At 39.5% G+C, this 22032-nt stretch overlaps 1 protein-coding gene across 1 annotated transcript in view; it reads right to left on the reverse strand.

Annotated features, from left to right (window-relative positions):
• Positions 1 to 20644, reverse strand: part of ntrk2b (neurotrophic tyrosine kinase, receptor, type 2b) — a 34669-nt gene extending 14025 nt beyond the window's left edge. The window contains exons 1-11 of the mRNA XM_072672923.1: positions 20064 to 20644; positions 11150 to 11224; positions 10977 to 11048; positions 10729 to 10797; positions 10396 to 10541; positions 8087 to 8238; positions 4928 to 5060; positions 2995 to 3309; positions 2169 to 2183; positions 1910 to 1968; positions 1660 to 1759 (exon numbers count right to left, since the gene is read on the reverse strand). Coding sequence (XP_072529024.1) covers positions 1660 to 1759; positions 1910 to 1968; positions 2169 to 2183; positions 2995 to 3309; positions 4928 to 5060; positions 8087 to 8238; positions 10396 to 10541; positions 10729 to 10797; positions 10977 to 11048; positions 11150 to 11224; positions 20064 to 20263 — 1336 coding nt within the window. The 5' untranslated portion in view covers positions 20264 to 20644. The remainder of the gene's footprint in view (positions 1 to 1659; positions 1760 to 1909; positions 1969 to 2168; positions 2184 to 2994; positions 3310 to 4927; positions 5061 to 8086; positions 8239 to 10395; positions 10542 to 10728; positions 10798 to 10976; positions 11049 to 11149; positions 11225 to 20063) is intronic.
• Between the last annotated feature and the right edge of the window lie 1388 nt (positions 20645 to 22032).

Consider the following 22032-nt stretch of genomic DNA (forward strand, 5'->3'; position numbering starts at 1 on the left):
TCAAATTTAGAAAGTACAGACATATGGCCACAGGAGATACGAGGCTGCACTGAAACAAAACTGAAGAAATTGTGAAGCCAAGTCTAAAACTCTTGTCTTCATTCTTCCAAAAATACTATTGGCAAAAAAGTGTGTTCAACGCTTTAGTCTGCAGAACATCCTGTTCTGGTTTGTTCCACAAAATCTTCCATCCTCTCAATGTCAGCCACGGTTAGGTCCGTCTGGCATTCTGCATCTGCATAAAATATGTGGCAGTAAGGAGGGGAATGAGTTATTCAAACTACTCTTCAAATTATTAATAATATGAATTGTTGCTTAAGTGAATATATTGTTATTTACTCGTCAACATTATTACAAAGGTTCAAGTTGTCTAGTCCAATTTCTTTTCAGATTGTAATCTTACGTAACCAGAAGAAGGTAGTTATCTATGTTGTTTCTGTCTACTTCTAAGTATTCTAACCTTTTTTGTTTGCCAGACACATCTAACGTATCCAACTATAATCTAAGACAAAGGCTACACTAATTACACTGCTGTCGGGTTAAGCTTGTTGATTATCTTAGCCCTAGTTTTTGTTAGAGTTAGATGGTTTAGTTGGTCTATAAGCATTATCAACCTGACCAAGCTAAACAACCAGAATGACCAAGCTGGTCGACCAGCATGACCAAAATCAAACGCAACATACACTATGCTGGTCAAGACCTGGTTAACCAACTAGCAAACCAGCATAGAATATGTTTTCACCTGGATGACCAGCTTTCAAACCACCTTAACCATCAAAGACCAGATTAGACCATCCAAAACCAACTACCAGCAAAGGCTGATCTTGAGCATATCCCTACAAGCGCTTTGGGGCTAGCTGCAGAGACTTCTAGTTCAAATTTTCCCATTCCACCTTAAATGGTGCAGGCACCAGAACGTAACCAATGCACAATTTAAGGTGGAACGGGAAAATGCGAATAAGAAGCCTCATCTTAACATTAATGTTTAACATTATCCAATACACTGTAGCTAGCTGAGACATTAGAAACGACCACATAAACTCAGCATGTAAATGAAGTAACTCCGGGATGCACAGCTGTCTTGATATATTTAGTAAAGTACGATGTAAAACTTTACTGGCATGTTCCGTACTAACACGTGTAGTTAACCCACCTGTGTCCCAGGAAAGTTGGCCTCGGGCTCCTCCATGTTGGCTCAAAAGAACGCTAGAATCTTTGGCCCCTGATTAGATTGGCTAATCTGTGAGCAGCGTGATGATTAGTTAGATGGTGGGCAGCGTATTGATTGGATGATTAGCTCAAGTGTAAAAACAGGGTCTTTTCTTCGCAAATTCTGTCTGGGTGCACAAAACCTTTCCACACACATACTAAATATTTCTGAAGCCGCAAATCTTCATTACACTTCCACAAACTTGAACTTGTGGGCATTAATACATTTCAAGTTCAAACAATGAGATACATGCACACAAAAGGAGATATACAACTGCAAGCTGCGAGAACATTTGTGAACATCATTTCACACAAGCTCAAAACATTAATGACCTTCATTTGACTTAAATTTTAAAAATGACGTAAGACTATGTTTTGTCCAGACTAGTCACTAAAAGCCACTAGCCACTTCCTACAACCATCCTTATAACAGTCATAACACATGCTTACCCTTCAGGCCAAAGTTTGAGCTTCTTCCATACTTCAGAAAGATTAGCATCAAGATGCACCCAGTCAGTGCAACGCCTGCTATTCCCACCACCACATATACCTGAAATTAATATAAAAAATATATTGCATTCAAGCAAATGCCACCAGATAAAGGTTCTTAAAATTTCAACTTAATAAAAGAGACAACCAAGCTACTGTTTTTTTTTACAGTAACTGAACATTTGAAAGAGTGACTGAATAAACGACTTACAGCAACTTTGTCCTCCTGTGGTGGAATTTCTAAAGAAACACTTGGTGTTTCTGTTGTGTCTGAGCAGTGGATTCACACATCAGTAGACAGAAAAGTTTTAGTTTACACATAATCAACATAGTCGACAATTTAGACAATTTAACAAGCTCTAAACTAAGACAAAGGGAGGCTTCATAATAACTAATACATGTAAACAATTGCATGCTTAATGGATTACACCAGATAGGACAGTACTGTAGAATTTTAAATGATGACTTACCATAGTAGAACCCACCTGTAGAACAGAAATAATCAGATGGTTACTGTTTGTTGTTCACGGATATGCTAAATCAAAACCAAAGCGCTACCAAGAGTACACCTAGGTACTCTTGGTACTCACTCTGTACACTACAGGTGACAAAAGGGCCTTTTGATAAATGCCTTAAGAGAAAAACTTAGCTTCCCTGAAGAACCTTTCAAAGAATGGTTCATTTGAGGCATACTTCAGTTTTTTCCAACTTAACTTCTATTGCTGTGAGTGGTGAGTGGTACCAGTTTGATCCAAGGTCATGCCACAGCCATCCCTAACCAAGAGTCCCAGAGAGAATAGCTGGCTTATCACCCCATTAATGTGTGGCTTACTAGTGTAGCTTTCATATGTAACAACTATACATACTATTCGTAATAGACAGAAAAGCACAACATTTTACAAAAATAATAATAAAATAAACAAAATGACATATAAATGAAATATATCATTCCTAGCTAGTGAGTGGAAATAAGATGAATTGGGAAAAATAATACAAATATATAGTCTTTTGTACTACTCAGTAACATACAGTTACAGAGTCCACACTTTTTCACAAGGGCTTCTATTCTAAAGGTGTGTTATGTCAACAGGTTTCTGCTCTTTTACTAAATACAGGGACAGGTGTTTGTGTTAGAGATACAGGAGATACAGATTACGTTTAAAAAATTGCACTACCTTTTCAAGGAAGCGTCCTTTAAGAGGTTTTTCATGAAACCAAAGGTGACATTTGACATTTCTATAGCAGCACTCCAAAAAGTCCTTCACATCCATTCAACAGCAGCTAAGATTAACCCACCTGACCCCGAGTGATCTACATCAGGGATATGCATGAAGTGTGCTGTGACGTTCTTCTGGTCCTCGCCAAACTCATTGGTGGCCACCAGTGTGTAGACTCCGTTGTGTATGTGTGTGGGGATGTCCAGCTGCAGGCAGCCATGGTACTCGCTCTCGGTTGACTCGTGGATCTGCGTTTTGATGTAGTCCTGTTCCTTCAGAGGCTGGCCCTGGTGGTACCACTGCAGCTCGGGTTTGGGGTTGCCCGTCACGCTGAACGGAATGCACCAGTCCTGGTTGCGCACGGGCTCATACAGCTGCAGGATGGTGGGGCGGACTGATCCCGGCAAGGTAAGGAAAAGGAAGGCAGGGAAGAGAAGGAAGGAAGGGGGGAAGAGGAGAGGAGAGGAGAGTGACCACGGGGACACAGTGGGGGAGCCAAACAAGAGGGGTGAAGGAGGAGCGTGGTGAGATTCTGAAGTCGTTTGGTGAACAGGAAGAGAGTGACAAAAGGGGAAAGTACGGAGGGGATACTAGGAGGAGGAATTGAGCAGAACAATGACAAATAAACAGGCTTACTGGAGCATTAGGGACAGTAATACCAAAAAAGAAACCTACAAAGTAAACAAAAAGAAAATAAACAAAATTGAAAATGTGGTAAAACATGGATCATGGTTAATGAGTTGACATAATGAGGAAGCAATACAGACTACCAGTTCTAGTCATGGTAGTTCTGTGTGCACATATATTACCGTAAATTTGCTTTAGTAAAATGCTGGAAAGAGGCCTGTCACAGCACTCATTTCAATTAAGGCCCAACTGATACATTGGTAGGCTCATAATATTGTCCAATACTGGGGTCACACAAATGTATCAGTATTGGCAAAATCTCTGAAAAAGCTGATACCTATAATGTGTGAAGTGTGTATTTAATTGCCAGTGTTCATAATGACATCTAAAACTGATCATTTGCTTACATCTATCATGGCAATAAACACTCAACTGGTCAATCTTAACACCAGACATAATCATCTTTAACATGAGGATAACAGGTCACAAAAAACAAAGATAATTGATGACAAACAAACACAAATAAGAGGTAATAACATAAAACACAAAAAATGTATGATATAAAAATATAAAAATTATGGAAGGCTTCATCCACAGGCTACAATACTGATCAAACCTTAATAGTCAGAAAAGCATAAAATCAAAAATCAAAATCTTTATATAAGTACCTATATGTACTTTCATATAAGTGAGGACCAGTTTTCAACACAACAAGCTCATTTACAAAAGCAAAGCCTCGCAGTTACACAAAACATCGTATCTCCAAAATGGCAACTTTACAGGACAACTCCCTGCCTTTCAATGGAAGTCAGTGTAAAAGGTCATTTTTAAGCATTTCTATTGGTCCATTTATCATTACAGTTTTAATAGAATGTAAGGAACAGCTGCCAGATTCACATTATGTCAAAAAGTAAAACATGGCAAAAATAAAGATTGAAGCTTTCCTTTGCACCATTGGAAAAAGCCAACTGCTCTTTTCATTCCATGAACATCTCATAACCAACTGACCAACAGAAATGGAATAAACGGGAATTCCCTGACTTTTTTTTTTTAAGAATTCTGTATAATTCAGTGGTTGAGAAGAAAAAGACATGTAACATAATGTTTTTACCTCATCGAGAAAATGGAAAAACACGATTTAGGGGTATGGAATGTTGCAAATTGACCATTAGCTGGACAGTACAGTAGTTTGACCATTTCAGAGACATAAGGTTTTGTTCCAATAGCAAGGATATGCTTCACCTAGTCCTTTGAAAGCAGAGTTTCAAAGACACAATGACGCACTGGTACAGATGGACCAATGTGATAAATGGCATCAATGAATGCAGTTCAGCTTTTCATACACACACACACACACACACACACACACAGGGTCGAGTCCTTACACAGGATGTTGAGGGTGACAGAGTCTTCATTCTGGCCCACAATGTTCTCTGCACTACAGGTGATTTCTCGGCCGTTGTCAAAGGGGGACAAGCCAGTCAGGATCAACATGGACTGCAGCCCTGAGGTCTTTATCTGTTTGAGAAAACGGACGAACACTTTTTAGGGGTATGGAATGATGCACATTGACCTTGAGTTCGATGGTGTGTCTGAGCCTTTGGAAAACCTGCCTATGTGTATCAGGCACCTCACACAACTAGACATAGTGTGAAAATGAGGTGAGCATTTAATTCCACTGTAGATCTACATGACATTGCTGTAGTCTGTGGTATTTATTTACATGCCATTCATTCAGCTTACAATGATGCAACAAAACACTTCCACTACTAAATGAAATCGCTGCCATTAGGGTTCATTTATAATAAGACCCTCTCTGGACCCTAACCAGCATTATTAATACACATTGCTAATGCACATCCTACAGGCTGCTGTTTTCAAGCGAGCACAAGGGACACCTTGTTGTAAATATTATAGTACCAACATTAAATATTAATACAAAACATGCAGCTTTCAGTCTCCTGTGGTGTGAATGTCGTATTGGGCTTTATAAGTCCATTATGAGTGAAAAAGAGATTAAGTGTTTAAGTGCTTGGGTTTATTGCACAAACAGTGTTATACACAGACATGTTTAGGCCTGATGTGAGGATTATGAAGCGTATTGCTACAGCAAAATATAGTAATAATAATGTACACACACAAAGGATTTAGGGCAGGCTAGAACTAGATCTAAGACTAGGTACGCAAAATGCATAGTCATATAATGAGAATGGCTGACTGTTGAGCAGAACGTACCAAAGACAGAAAAGACTGGTTGTCTGTAGGAGAGACCAGGTGGGGCAAAATGTGGTTGTTTGTATTATAAAGCTCTCTGATATACCTGCAGGTAGCAGACTATCAACTATGTAGGCCAGAGTACACTGACCAAGCAAACACAGACAAATGTGAACTCACACAAATGTCTGGTTGGGGTTCATTTACTGTGTTTGTGTTTACTTTAGAGGAATCAAGAATGTACTCTGGTCAATTTGATGCGTCCGTTCTTTTCAGCACTTTCTGGCCTTTATACCTACTAATAAGTATAAAGCCCACCTATTATATAACCCAATTTTAATGTGAACTTTTTTACTAATTATTTGGATTATTTACAGAAATGCTTCACATCCTATTCAGTAAACAAATATCTTTAATGTCTGTTTTGAACCAATATGATTCTTTCAATTTGAGATAATAGTGTAAATGTGGAGGGTCTTTCCTAAATAGATCTCATACAAATCATTTTGACAACTTTGCTTTAACATTTTTTTTAGAATTGTATGGGACAAATGAGTTTATATTTCTGACACTGACATGACAGTGATGCTTGTGGTTTAGAGGTCGTATCAATTTTAAAAGATAACTTCTCTTAGTATCTAAAGTCTGTAGACGTTTTGGGCTACTGCTTATAAGTAGAGACGTTATATATGTGAGGAGACCAGCAATTGGTTAAAATATGAATGGAGGTCTCGTAACGCTCCACATTGTGTTTGTTTACAAAAAAAACCAACCCTTCAGCAAAAAGAGCCAATCATCTTGCTGGTTATGCTGCATGCGGGATAGGGTCGACATCCATGTGATGATCTGAGCAAGTGCAAGTAAGCTCTTTTGTTGAAAGGTGGGACTCCCCCCCCGTTTCATATTTCTGTTTCATTTAATAACTTCTCATTACGGAAATATCTGCATTTTTATAAAATAAAATATATATACATGAACACATACGTAATAAAATACATACAATTGATAGATTGGCATAGATTGGTTCCTCTGTCTTTCATGACATAAAAAATGCAAACATTTGGACACTATGTAGTACTGTACATAGTAAAACTCCCTTTGGCAGAAATCACAGCTTGCAAATGCTTTTTGTAGCCAGTGAGAAGTCTCTTCAACTTTTGTCCCTGACTGTTCTTTGCAGAAAGCCTTCAGTTCTCAGGTCAGCTTGGGTAGCCCTGCATGCACATCTCGTTTAAAATTTTCTATGATCTTTAGGTCAGGGGAGGGTAAGGGCTGTTCAAGCTTCAGTTTGTGTCTTCAGATATTGAAGTTTTCAGGATTGTAAGGTGTCTTTTGAATCATTATCCTCATGTAGAAGCCATCTTCTTTTCAGCTTCAGCTTTATAACAGAGTTGCATCCAAGGTTTACTTAAAATTTGTGGAATCCATTCCTCCCTCCACCCATGCAATATTACTAGTTCCACTGGTGGCAACACATCTCTAAAGTGTGAAAGATGTGCCTTTCTTACCAGCATACAAGCAGTTCTCACAGAGAGTTTTGGTCTTGGCCTTCCAGATATCATCTTGACCTCAGGACCTCAGAACTGCTGTTTTTTAATAACAGTCCTCACTGTAGAAAATGTTCTTAGAGGAGAACATGGCCACTGAGTGCAATATGAAAATTCAGAGAGTTTATAAAGCTTGGAAATTTGATTCAGCTGACTGCTCCTCAATACAATTGCTTCTGGTCTGATTTGCAAAAAAAAAAAAGCATTTGCAACGTAGCATTTGCAATGATTAGGATGCACAAACCTTTGCAAGTGCCATATTAATGATTTTGATTTTTTTTATCAAAATCATTGATTATCACTATTATGTAGTGGTCAGTGCTCCAAAAAGGAAAGGTGAATTGGTAAAAGGGGACAGGGTCATGGGCACCTGCGATCCATGGAGGTCCCACCTCCCAACTTACAGAACCTAAAGGATCTGCTGCTAATGTCTTTGTGCCAGATACCACAGAATGCCTTCAGTAGTCTTGTGGAGTCCATGCCCAAATGTGGACCTACACAATATTAGGCAGGTTGGGAATGTTATGGCTAATTGGTGTATATGCATACTGGCTGTGTGGTTTCGTAATTGCAATGTGATTATGTACTGGCTCTCAGGCATGTAGAATTTATTTTACACGGATGATATGATCCATAGATCATATTATCTATATAATGTGATGATATCACGAATATAGTCTTAGCACGCAGCACAGCCATCCCCACTCTCCATCTATATCTTTGTAATCACCTTGAATTGGGCTTTGTATTTGGCCAATTGGCAGTTCAAAAAGGTGTGTTTACCTTATATGTAGTTGTAAGTGGTGGATAGTAAGTGGTGTTTAAGGCCCAGACGGGCTCAGGGGCTGGAGCTCCAGAGACGTTGCATGCCACTGTCGTATCACTTCCTGCCCTTTGGGTAACGACACTAGGGATGACTTCTACTCGTGGATACTCTGAAGAGAGGGAAAGGTGATAGTTATTGATATGCCACAGTTCACACATCAAGTCTACTCTTCAGCTACACTCTTAGACATAAAGGTGTCAGGTTTTTCATTACAGAGATACATGCTTTAGGGTTTTCTCTATTTCTCTATTTGCCACATTTATAGCCAGTGACATAAATGTCCAGTGACACCAAAAGGATGCTAAAATGTTTCAGTTATGTTAGCTATCTGTTGATGAAACTTATTGAAACTTTTAAATCATTAAATAACCACACAAGTCAGCCTGTAATCATACAACCAGAAATGCCCAACAACCCATCATCCTTTTTGTGTTCCTTGTGAATCGGTCGAAACAACACAAACACAACACAAAGCTCAAGCATCTCTATAGATTTAGCTTTTTAGCAATAATTAGTGTAATGTTTCCAGTAAAGTTTTGGGTTTTTTGCTAATGCTAATATTTGCATTTCTGGTAGATGATAAATAGAATACATTGCCTTGTACAACCCCTGGCAAAATGATGGAATCCCCACTCTTGGAGGATGATCTTTTGTTTGCCACAAACTTTTTTTTTTCAAAATTTCTGCCTTCTGGCATTAAGAAAACAATAACAAAAAGAAATAAACACAACTGTTGTGGTCAGATTATAATTGTGTTTTTAGATGAAAAAATATGGAATCACTAATTTCTGAGGAAAATATTACGGAATCATGAGAAAAACACTGCACAATTAGTACTTTGTTGCACCACCTCTGGCTTTTATAACAGCTTGAAGGTGGCAGGAGGCATGCACTTAACTAATGACAAACAGTATTCTTCATCAATCCATCTCCAACTGTCTGTTTTTGCTGTTGCCAGGTTGGAGCCTTGTCATTGACAATTTTTTTATCTGGACTATTTGCAGGACATGCCATTGACATTATATGGCTTTCTTGAAGGGATGCATTATCACCTTGAAAAATGAAGTCATCATTACCAAACATCCTTTCAGCTGATAGACCAAGAAAAGTTTTCATAATTTCAATGTAGACTTTGGCATTTACTGAAGATGCAATGACTGTCATCCCCCCCTCCCCGTGCCTTCACCTGACATGCAGCCCCAACTTTTTTGTAAAAAATTATATAATTGAAAGATTTTCCTCCAAGAGTGGTGATTCCATAATGCCAGGGGTCTATTTATCTAATCTAATGATAATATAGTGGACAGTGGTGTCTACATGTAAAACTATCTATCTATCTATCTATCTATCTATCTTTACAAGTATGATTATGCTCTTGTGTTGGCATACCCAGCCAATAACTAAAGGAGCTAACGTTACATATTTTTACAGAAATGAAGAAAGAAAAGCTGTTGCAAGATCTTATGTTATTAAGAATGGATCGTGAGCTGTTTATGAGAGAGTGCAGCACATGCAGAGTTTGTGGTATCTGGGTACCAAAGCCGTGGTCACACAGGATTTTTGCATTTCACTTCGAATTGGCTGCGACCGGGGCCGGAAATCACTGCTACTTAAAACCCCAGAAGAAATAATAATTACCATCTAATCCCACCTCCCTCACTGACTGCGTATCATCCCATCCCTCGCTTGTCTTGTATTTTATGTTTCCACATAAAAATATGATTTAATATCTCCTGTTTTAAAGCCGCAGCTCCATGTTGACTGCATCATAGGTCACACAGCCAGAGCCACAGAGTTATTGGTTGGGGATGCCATGACATTCGCATGTCAAAGTTCACCAAAGCTGAACCCGACACAAAGTGAAATCATTTATGAGAAATTTGCCTGTCGTGGTGAAAACTCACTGAAATGCATTGGATTTCACACTCAAAAATTTGTGGACAAAACCCAGGGTCACCAGAGCAGGGACTAGCCAGCTAGGGCACCAGAGGTACTTAATCAGGCTGGTCTTCAACCAACACAGTCACTAAACACAGTCACTGTAGTCGAACCTCTGTGAACTTAGTAAATATACAGAAAACAATTTCTACTGGCTAAATATGCTTTTAATCAGCAGTTATTTTACTTAGTATAGGGAAATTAATTATAGCCCATGCAGATGTAGGAACGCTGAGACGGTGTTCAGTCTAGCCGTGTAGAAAAGGCTGTAGCATGTCATTCCAGACGGCTGAAATGATACTATGACTACGGTCTTAAAGTAAATTACCACATGAGGGGACAGTCAGTTTGTAGAGGCTTTTCACTCTGCCCCCTTCTTGCAGGCACTGGAGCTGATCTCGCTCGCTCTCGTCCAGCCAGGCCTTGATCCACATGTTCTCACACACACAAAGCAGAGGGTTTCCAGACAGCAGCCTGGAATGACAGAGGAACATTATCAACACATAGGAATAGAGAAGTTAGGCATTAAAAGGAATATTTTAATTTAATGAATCACAGATTAAACAAAGAATTACATCTGGCCAATGAACTAATGTGAGGATTTCTATTAAATTCGCTACAGATGTGTGTGTGTGTGTTACGCTGTAAAAAAGACACTTACAAAGTTGACATGTTGGAATTGCGGATTGTCATCCATGACAGTGTTGATAAATTGTTGTCTCTGAGATTCCTACAAGCCAGAAAATCAAAGCTTATAGCACATTACATTGAACATATTTCCACTACAAAGACGTTGGATTTTACAGGCCTGTCCGACATCGTTCTCATGTAGCTAAATAAAAAAACATCCATGGCAAATCTACAAACCTTCTTTTTAGGCTGTGAATTCTGCAGAAAAAACAAACTTACAAATACTGAAGTTTGCCATTGCTGGAAAAAGCTGTTGTAGACACAGACGTCAGATGAGTGTTGGTCACTGTTCTGCATTAGACAAATTAATATAAATGTTATGCACACTATATCTAATTTATATTATTTAATCTAAACATGATCTATAAAATGTTACAAATATAAATACTCACAGATTCCTGAGATTTGTGTACAGTTTCATGTTGTCCTCTGTGATTATAAATAATCTGTTCTGATTTGTGATATATCTGGAATGCAAAATGAAAATAAGTGAATAAATACATTTTAGTAATGTTACAGTCCTACAAACATTACAGATTTTGAAACTTTTTAAAGTATTTTTCTCTGCAGTAAGTGTGTTTCTACCTGTAAAGACAGGTATATCTTAGTATATAAGTATAGGAAAATATACAAATAAATATAATGCAGTAAAATTAAGGAAGAACATGCTTGTTGTTGTTTTCAGTAAAGTTATTGATGTTGGTATGCTTCAACCTTTGTATTGATCTGTTCAATTCAAGTAGTACTGTAGTCTGATTTCATTTAATACGCAATATACAACAATGTATACAATATACCTACTTTTTTATATATTTATATATATATATATAAGATAAGTCACCTTAAAACATCTCACTGAACTATATGGTGTGACACATACAGTACATAAACCAAGTATTGGAGGATAACTGTTACATAAAATGTAGAACACACAAAATAAAAAAACTTTTCTGCGTACCCCAAACTTTTCTCTACCCGAAGGAAAAATGTCTTTTCTACGTCTATTGCCCCACTGGTGACATCCCACATAAATTGTGGCTTATCAGGCGTGGGAACAAGATAATTAAGTGTTGGGCACGACTTAGTAAGGTGTGGGAACGAGATCATAGGTAGTGGCCACGACTTAGTAAGGCATGGGAACACGATCCTAAGTTGTAGCCACAACATAGCAAGGCATGGGAATGAGTAGTGACCACAACTTAGTAAGACAAGATCTTGTTCCCACACCCACACTAAGTCGTGGCCACAACTTTTATTTACTCAAGTTTTAGTTATGTGGGATGTCACCATCAGGGCTCTGTACTTTTTTAAATCTTTGTCTAAGGGTAAATAAAGCAGATTTAAATACCCCCCCCCTCTCTCTTTTGAACACCAATGAGAAAAGCACAAGATTTCCTATTGCTGTGATAGACTACTGACTGATCTCCAAGATGTACACAACAGCTGTAAAAGAAATTGAGGAGATCTTACACTTGTCTACTATGGATCTTTTTCAGCTGAGACTGAGCTCAGATCAGTTTGACCAAGAAGAGATTAAGGCTCCTGTGAGACAATATTCTCATAATGTTTCTCAGGAGCTGAATTTCAGTAACAGGAGAAAACACACATTGGTCTCAAACATGACTTAATCATGTCTATGAGAAATAATGAGACTAAGGCTATGGTCATACTGCCAGCCCAAATCAAATTTTGGCAACTCTAGATTGCATCCAGATTGATTTTGATAGTCTGGACAGCCCAAAACTGATTTTCGAGTTTCTTTTGTTTTTGTTTTGACACGTCACGGCAATGACCACGTCAAATCCAGAGCGACCTCCATCTCTCTTGCTTCCGCGTATTAAAGCAGCTCATTAGGGGAGCCTACGCATGCTGCAACCTAGGTTTGTGATGTCCAGACACGCAAATCTGACTTGATCGCTTGCAAATATCAGTGCGGATAGTCCTCTCACCAGATCTGATTTGAGAAGCAAATCGGATTTGCCTGCAGTCTGAACACAGCCTAAGAGGAGATTTTAACTTGAATATTTCATTCCTCTGGATAGTCAAATGCAGTTATGCTGTACTTGTTAAATTTGGTAGTGGCAAGAGGTAAGAGTCCACTGGTGCTTGTGAGAGGAGTCTACTATTCATCATACTATTCACATTCTGAAATGAAGGACTGCCCGGAAGGGGGGGTGACAGTAATTTTAACTAGACGTAGTGGTGTTTGGGTGGTGGGTTAGTTTTGACAGTGATGGCTGAGATGCTACTCACTGCTGTGATGGACAGCTGACTTACTAAATCCAGTATTATATTAATAATAATGTAAAGAATGTAATAATTAATATTATGATCATTATTATATTGTTACTGGTACTTACTGTTTATAGACATAAAGTATCAACAGGATAAAAACAATAAGGGTTCTGGACCAGCAAATGTATCTGTCTCACTTCTGGGCAGTAATTCAGTGCAATATGTGGGTCAGATACGGGTGCCGGATGCAGTCTGGGAGTAAGGGTGGTTCCAAATCACAGGGAGAGAAAACATTCAGTTAGAAGGAAACTAAGAAGGAGTGATTGCCATTCTGATGTTTGGAAGCAAATAGATACTACACTGGGCCCCACAACTCTAACAATTTTGCATAAATATTAAATCCATACATTTTTAGGGCCCCCGTCAGTCACAGACCCTATGAATCGTCTTAACTCCCCCCCTCTACACACACATACAGAGCTTCTGCATGCTTATAAGCAGGCCAACAGTGACTGTGACAAACTTTAAACCACAGCAGAGCTAATGTGTAAAGTTTGCAATGACAGCAGGAGAGACCTGACCTCCCTAAGCGGCTCCGCCTGACTCCACTCGAAGTGCACGCATACACGCTACGGGTATTAGGGTAAATATTATGGTAAACAGAGTTATTTAGTGGTATTCTAAGAATTGCAGTGGTTTAGGAGCATGTTAGTCTTTATGCTTTTTCCCTGTTGATTCTAGCTCATACTGAACTGCGAGGGCCTAACCGTTACAGTGGTGAGTGGAGCACTTAATAACTATTAAATACAATGCCAAATAACTAAATGCTGCTAGTCTAGCTTTATCTGTGGGAGAGACCCTTGAATAACACTGTGATGTGCTAAATGCTACATTATGAAATTAAGATGCAAAGAAGTTTAGTACGATGTATAGGTGTAAATATTGTGCTATATGTGCAGTGTGGTATGTGTGTATTTTAATGAATTTTCCTTTGTGGTTTTGTGATTTTCATTGCAGGCTAAAGCACATGTTTAGCTCTCTATGTTGGAATTAATACATTGTCCCTATCTACAGAAATGTTTATAGATAATGGTGATGAATGCTGGTTGGAAGCCACCCCTGTGGAGGGCTCCAACATGCTCTACAATCACCACTGGCAGCGAGAATCAAACCCACAACCTCAGACCGCTGGAGCAGTGTGGCACAGACCATACCTGCTAGTCCTGGTGCTATTAGTAACAGTAAATAGTAAAGACATTTAACTAGAAACCTGCTGGGTTTGCCATCTTGTCCCTTGAGGTTTTGTTTATTATAATATCAGCACTTCTATTCTGTTGCCCAGATTTCCCCAGACCGTCCTGCTTAACATCTCACCATCTTGCATTAGGTCAAAGCTCATCTACAACTAACTGATAAAAGATAAATAAGAAACCCACTGTTAATATAAATTGCCTAATTTTCTCATTTCACATTTATCTAGTGCAGGAATCACAAATTTCATCCACAAAGAACCAGTGTGGCAGCAGGTTTTCATACCAATCTAGCAGAACCACCTAATTTTCCATGTCAGGTTCCACTTCTGTCAGCCAAGAACAGAAAGCTGAGGCTGTGGTGAGCACAGGCTCACCAAAACTGGGCAGCTGAAATCTGGGGGAAAAAAGAGTAGCCTGGTCTGAAGAATCTTGGTACCAACTGCATGAATTCAGTGCAGGTTGTTGTAAGGCTGTGGGGAATGTTTTCTTGGTCTGCTAATGCGAGTCTATCATTATGTGAATGCAACAGCCTATTTGAGTATTGTTGCTGGCCATATGCATCCCTTCAAGGGCCCCAAATATCACAAATCAAAAGGCGTCTCAAACTGATTTCATGAACCTGATAATAAGTTCAGTGTTCAGTAGAACACCTTTGGGTTGTGGTAGAAAGATCGTCAGGAATTTTATGACCCAATCATGTCAACATGAATCAGCATCTCAAAGAAGTGTTTCCAACATCTTCTGGAATCCATGTAATGAAGAGCTGAGGCCGTTCTAAGAGCAGGCCCACTTAGTTCTAGTTTAGTTCTTAATAAAGTACTCAGTGAGTGCAGTCACTGTGTATGAGGTGCACTAGATGGTGTTAATAGTCTAATAGTAATAAAAGATGGGGTCATAAAAATGTTTCAACCACCCCCAAGCTACTGTAGCAGTTACACACACTTCCTCCACCTGTGTCACCATCATACGATACACTTAACCAATTACTACTCATTTATTTATTAAATTGCTACTTATTAATAACTAATAATAACTAATAATTTTCTACCCACAAGCCATCAGGTTCCTGAACAAAATGTGAACCTTTCACCAACACCACTGCACTCGGTCACTTTATTATTAATACTATATATATCACTGCTATGGACAACATCACTAAGTCACTTTATATAACAGGAAGATATAAACATTCATATTTATATTTAGCTCCACTCTCTCTCTCAGACTATACCTGTCTCATAAATGTACATATCAAAGAATTTCTACAAATCCCTTCTGTCTTTGTATATTCTGTATTTTGTGTGTATTTTGTATTTATTTAATATACTTCTTTTTATATAACTTTATTTTTAATATGTTTCGTATGTTTACAGTTTGTTCTCCTGTAGAGCATCAACCTGAGCCTCACCACAAGCAATGCATAAATGTCCTGACATGTTGTGCAAATGACAAATAAACTTGAAACTTGAAACTAATAATACAGCCTAACATTTAGCAGTCAGTGTGTGTGCGGGGGATTTAGAAAATGATCAATTCTAGCTCAAACTATCTGATGGTTAGATTGCTTGTTGGCCTGCTAGCTAACAAAATTAATTAACAATTAGTTTAAACCAGCAGAGGCTTAGCAAACAGATCAGGCAACATACATAACGTCGCTAGCTTGATGCTTGACCAAAAAGATTTTAATTATATATTACATAACTGTTAGCTAGGACATTTAAGATTATTTCTGTTACCTGGTTGTCTAACATGTTTGAGTTATTTATCTATTATCTATTAATATATCTTTTCTGAAACACCCCAGACATAAATACAGTAGACTAAAATGGGCCCTTATAAAGGCAATCTAACAATGGGTGCATCCCAACTAAGTACTAATTAGTAATACTAACTAGTAGAGTAGACTTTGGTGTGCCAAAAAGTTACTTAATGAATGAATTACATTACAATTTAGGTGTTTATGTGGTGTGAAGAATCTTAAATAAATTGAGACATACTTAATTACACAATTATTGGTAATGTGCCTTTGTTTAGTTATAATATGAAGAAAAACTACTGTTTTGCCTTTGAGGAAATAGTACACAAACTTAATGTCTTCAAAATAACAAGTATCAAAGTCTGATTAAAGGCTTTTTTGTGTTTAAGGATAATTCTAAGTTTTGGGTTTTGCCTTTTTTGTCTCTTCAGAATCCTAACTCGTGTACATTTCGTTGTGGTTCTCTGCAATAAATACTACCAATGATAAATAAACACATTAATTGCATGTCTGCAGGTAAAAAATACTAGTAATAAAAAGAACATTGTCATATGTAAAATGAGGCATCAGTTTCACTAATTATGAGGGAAATCAAGGGTTTTCACCTTTAAATTGTATTCATGTAATTAAGTACATTTTCAGTGGTGAAATTTAGGAGTTTTGTCCATGAATGTCCTCAATCTATCAACATTCATGTCCTCATTCAGCTTCTTATTTACTTTACCTTCTGGTCAGTTGCAGTGGTCAGTCTGGAACCTGTCTGGAACCACTGTGAACAAGGCAGGAATACCAGTCCATCTGAATCAATGCACTGACTGTACTATGTATGTACTTCCCCAAAATAGCACCTTAATGTAATGTACGAAAGTCTCAGTGGTGCAATCAATGGTTTGTCCATTAAAATGTCCATAATCCATGTGCAGCACCTTCATCTAAAGTATGAAAATTAAGGTAAATTAAGACCATTTCAGTGCTGAAACCAGGGGTCAGTGGTGCTGATTAAGTGGGAAATGGCTATATCCATCAAAATGTTCTGAATTGCTTAATTCCCCCAAATAGCACCTTAATGTAATGCACTGAAACTAGGAACATTTTCAGTGGCAAAATCAGGGGTGGTGTTTCACTTTTTTATGCTAAAATGAGCATTTTGCCCCTTAAGATGCTGTGAATCCATGCACATAATTCTCTTAAATAAATATTTAATGTACATTTAATGGAAACTATGATTTAGTGGTGAAATCAGGGATCAGTTTAACTGTTTGGGGGGAAACGTCAGTGGTTTCGTCCATTACGATGCCCTGAATCCATGCATGTGTCCTCATAATTCTCTAAAATAGTACCATATGTATAAAAATGAAAGTAAAAGGAAACAAGGGAACACATCAGTGGTGAAATCATTGGTGTAGCCTCTTAAGATGATGTGATTCCATGCACAGTTCCTTTTCAGTTCTCTAAACCGGTACATTAATGTAATGTATGAGACTTTGGTTATCTTCAGTGGTGAAACCAGGGCTCAGTTTTACTGTTTTAGGTGTGTTTGACCTTAAAAATACCCTAAAATCACTCAGTCCCGCTACTGAAATAGCACCCAAATGTAATGTATGAAAATGAAGGTAAAATATGTGAAATCAGTGGTGAAATCAGGGCTCAGTTTTACTGATTAGGCCTAAACCCTGTGTTTAGCCCCTTAAACTGCTGAGAATCAACAACTATAGTTGACCTTAAATCTATTTGAGGGTGTAAAATTAGGAAGGGGGGGGGGTTGAGGACTGGACAGCTGACAGCTGACAGTTAGCGATAGGCTAATCATCGATGAGCAGAGAGTACTATTGCCTATAGGCTGTGTGCTTGAGGCCTGTCTGAAGGCTGAGGCCTGCCTAATTCTCTGGCACAGGTCTCGTCCCCAGCTGGTCCGGGCGCCCGCACCGCCCGCTGCCCCACCATCACACCCGCTGCCGCTGCCGCCGCTGCCGCCGCCGCCGCACGCGCGGCTTTAATGAAGGCGCTCGTGAAAGCGCCGTGATTGCGCCGTACGCGCCTGAAGTGGCTCCGCGAGCCGTTGTCGTGGAAACGGAGTGACATATTTGCGTAGGCGCTGATGCCGTTTTCTGTTCTGCGGCCGCTCGGCTCGACTCGGACGACACGCGGGGCGTCCATTTTCACTCAGCGCGCGCGGGCACGGAGACACGAGACGACGGTGGTCGGTGCGTGGTCGGAGCCTGCGGTGGAGATGTTTTCAGCGTCCTGAACCTTATCATCTGACGGTCGTTCAAGTCCACCCCCCCCCCCCACTCCACCGCCCCCCCCCTCCATCCATCCCCCTCTCCACCCCCACCCCCCCTTCCTCCTTCCTCCTGCTCATCATTCACACGCATTAGACAGATCTAATCACAGGGAAAATGGACGAGATTTCTTCGAGTTGCCAGTTTGCTGGAAGTCAATCAGCAGAAATCCTTTACTACATACAGCGGGCTGGGTGCTTCAGTTTCACCCCTGAGTGGTGTAGGATTACTCGTATGCTCGCATCCAGCAGCTACATCCATCAGTGAAAGGAGAGAGGAGACACAAGCCTACAAGCCTTCTTCACAACCACTGATGCTCTGGCCTGGTGCCTTCAAGCTTTCATATGGGGGCTACTTTCAGGCTTTTTATTTACCATGCACCCCTTAACACCCCCCCCCCCCCCCCCCAAATCACACACACACACACACACTCATCCCCCATCCCTTACAGAAGCACACACGACCCTTTCGTTTACGTATATACATACACACACATATACTCATTATATATATACCTATATATATATATATATATATGTGTGTGTGGCATTGCCTGGCATTGACTCGTATACTCGTATACAGCAGCTACATCCTTCAGAGAGAGGAAGCTCTACAAGCTTCTTCCACAAGCACATCTGCTCTGGCCTGGTGCCTTTACGCTTTCATATAGGCTACTTTTATTTACCCCCCCCCCTCACACACACACACACACACACATACATAATCTCAAACAGATGTTAACGTTTATATACATATATAGATATATAAATAGACAGCTATATATATATATATATACAGATAGATAGATAGATAGATAGATAGACAGACAGCTAGATAGATGGATATATAGATGGATAGATGGATATATAGATGGATAGATGGATATATAGATGGATAGATGGATAGATGGATATATAGATGGATATATAGATGGATATATAGATATATGGATATATAGATATATGGATATATAGATGGATATATAGATATATGGATATATAGATGGATATATAGATGGATATATAGATATATGGATATATAGATATATGGATATATAGATATATGGATATATAGATGGATATATAGATGGATAGATGGATAGATGGATATATGGATATATAGATGGATATATAGATGGATATATAGATGGATATATAGATGGATAAATAGATGGATAGATGGATATATAGATGGATATATAGATGGATATATAGATGGATGGATATATAGATATATGGATATATAGATATATGGATATATAGATGGATATATAGATGGATAGATGGATATATAGACATATGGATATATAGATGGGTATATAGATGGATATATAGATATATGGATATATAGATGGATATATAGATGGATATATAGATATATGGATATATAGATGGATATATAGATGGATATATAGATGGATGGGTGGATGGATAGATGCTTTTGCATCATCTAATGTCAATATGTCGACTGACAGCTCCTAGACCTGCATTAAACGATTAAACGTGCTGGATATGAGCAGTGAGGGGATGTGGGAAGGTTATTCGATGTCATGAAACACTATCCACGACTCAGACGCCACAGGATCTGTCCGAATATTCGACGTTTTTCACATTTTCTCTCTCACACACACATCCTTCAGACACACACAGGACGTGTATCGACACACCAAGCCTGTTTATTCATCTCCCCCCGACTACCTATCTGTTCTCGGCTGAGGCACGACACGTCTTCACGTCTCCTCTGCTCTGCTCTGCTCCTCAGCAGTCTGGGCTGTACTCACATGTCCGTGATGTTCTCCATGTCGGTCTCGGGCAGCAGCACGGGGAAATCCTCGATTCCTGGCTCCGGGTCGACGCACGAGATCCTGGAGGTGTTACACGAGCAGGATGCGGGACAGGAGGAGGCGAGCTCCACCAGAAGCCCCATCAAAAGCGCGCAGACGCTCCAACGAGCCACTCCGCTGAGTCCCCCCGCGGCCATGGCAGCTCTCCGCGACAGTCCCCCCAACTCCGACACGACCACCGCTCGGAAAAAGAAGGGGAAAAACAGAAATCACTTAATCCTCTCCTCCTCCTCCTCCGCCGCCGCCGCCGCCGCCGCCGCCGCTGAGGTGCGATGCGCAGAGCCGCTGGGCGACACTGTCATGGAGGGGCCCTGAGCTTGGCGGAATGGCGCGATCACACCATCACAGGTCGCCGCCGCAGCTCGGGGGGCGCCGAGACGCTCTTGCTGCTGTTACCTCCCCTCCGGTTCTCTGCGTGTAGCCTCGCTAGCGCGGATTCTCGACGTTAACGAAAAGAAAAAAAGATCCGCTCTCGATCCGCTGCCGATTTTTTCGCCGTGGAATCCGAGCGGAGTAGAATGCGATTGGTCCACAGCAGCGCGACCGCGCCGCCGCAGCCAATCAGCGATGCCCTACAGTCCCGCCCCCTTTGGTTCCCCTAGCAGAGATCTGGTGGTGGGGATGGGCGCTCTATGAAACAGAGCCCCCACATTTTACACCTTTAAAAGTACCACTGTGTTCTTAAAATAAAACGAGGCTTAGTTTTGTATGGATTAAGAGTTTATTAAGAGGGAAAATCACTCCTTTCAAACCTTGAGCAGTGCATTTTTTGCACTTTTGCACTTTTGCACTTTACTTCATTAAGTTAAGGTTTAGTTAAGTTTAAATGTAGATTTTTATTGTATAGCTTGATGTGGGCAGACTGTCAAAAAAGCATTTCACTGCAAGTTATACTGTGTATGACTATGTATGTGACAAATAAAATTTGATTTGATTTGATTTGATTTTGAGAACTGACCCATGATATGTTCATGTTCATACAATGGATTAAGGCTATTTTAGAGAGTTCAAAGTAAATGTGAATGGATTTACCACTGATTGCCCCCCTTAATCAGTGACTTCTGATTTCACCACTAAAAAGGGTACATTTATTTTTATTTTAGTTTTCATGCATCAGATTAAAGATGTTGATGTTTAAGAGAATTATAAGGTGAAGTGTGTATAGATTTAGGATTTATCAAGGAGAAAAACCTCCACAGATTTTAGCCTTAATCAGTGGAACTGACCCCTGATTTCACCACTGGCAATGTTCCTAATTTCCATACATTACATTAAGATGTAAGCTGAGGTCAAAGAGAAGGGTCAGCCAGGGTACAGCACCCCTGGAGCACAGAGGGTCAAGGGGCCCAACAGAGGCAGCTTGTGACCCATAACTAAACACTCTATTCACGAGCCACCAATACTCCTTTAAAGCTGCCAATTTCTTCTGCTTTACTCACTTTTTCTTCATTTGATTTTTCTCCTTAATACTTTGGACTAATGTGTTTTTTTTATTCAGGATTTTGAAGAGATTATGCAATTTAGACTTTCAAAAAAGGAACCTTTTAATCAGCTCCTGATACTTTTCATTTTGGAGATATTAAGTGGAGGTGAATGTTTCTTCAGTGGCAAAACTAATGGGATTTGTTTTCTTGAACAGTTTTCACAACATTAATGACAAATAAAGAATGAAGACAGAAGACACTGATGATAACTGCTACATTAAAATTACATTTATTAACTTTTTCAAAAAGTCTTTTGAGGATTAAAGTCATTTTAATTCCAGGTTGTGAGGTAACAAAACACGAAAAATGCCATAAAATGTAAGCTACCTCAAAAGCTAGCTAACTTTAGCAAAGCAAACATTACACATTACTTTTAGCTAACCAGTTGGCTAAGATACATTCAACAATTTCTAACATTTATC

This window comes from Salminus brasiliensis, chromosome 1 (genome assembly GCF_030463535.1).
Source record: "Salminus brasiliensis chromosome 1, fSalBra1.hap2, whole genome shotgun sequence".
Classification (NCBI taxonomy): Eukaryota; Metazoa; Chordata; class Actinopteri; order Characiformes; family Bryconidae; genus Salminus; species Salminus brasiliensis.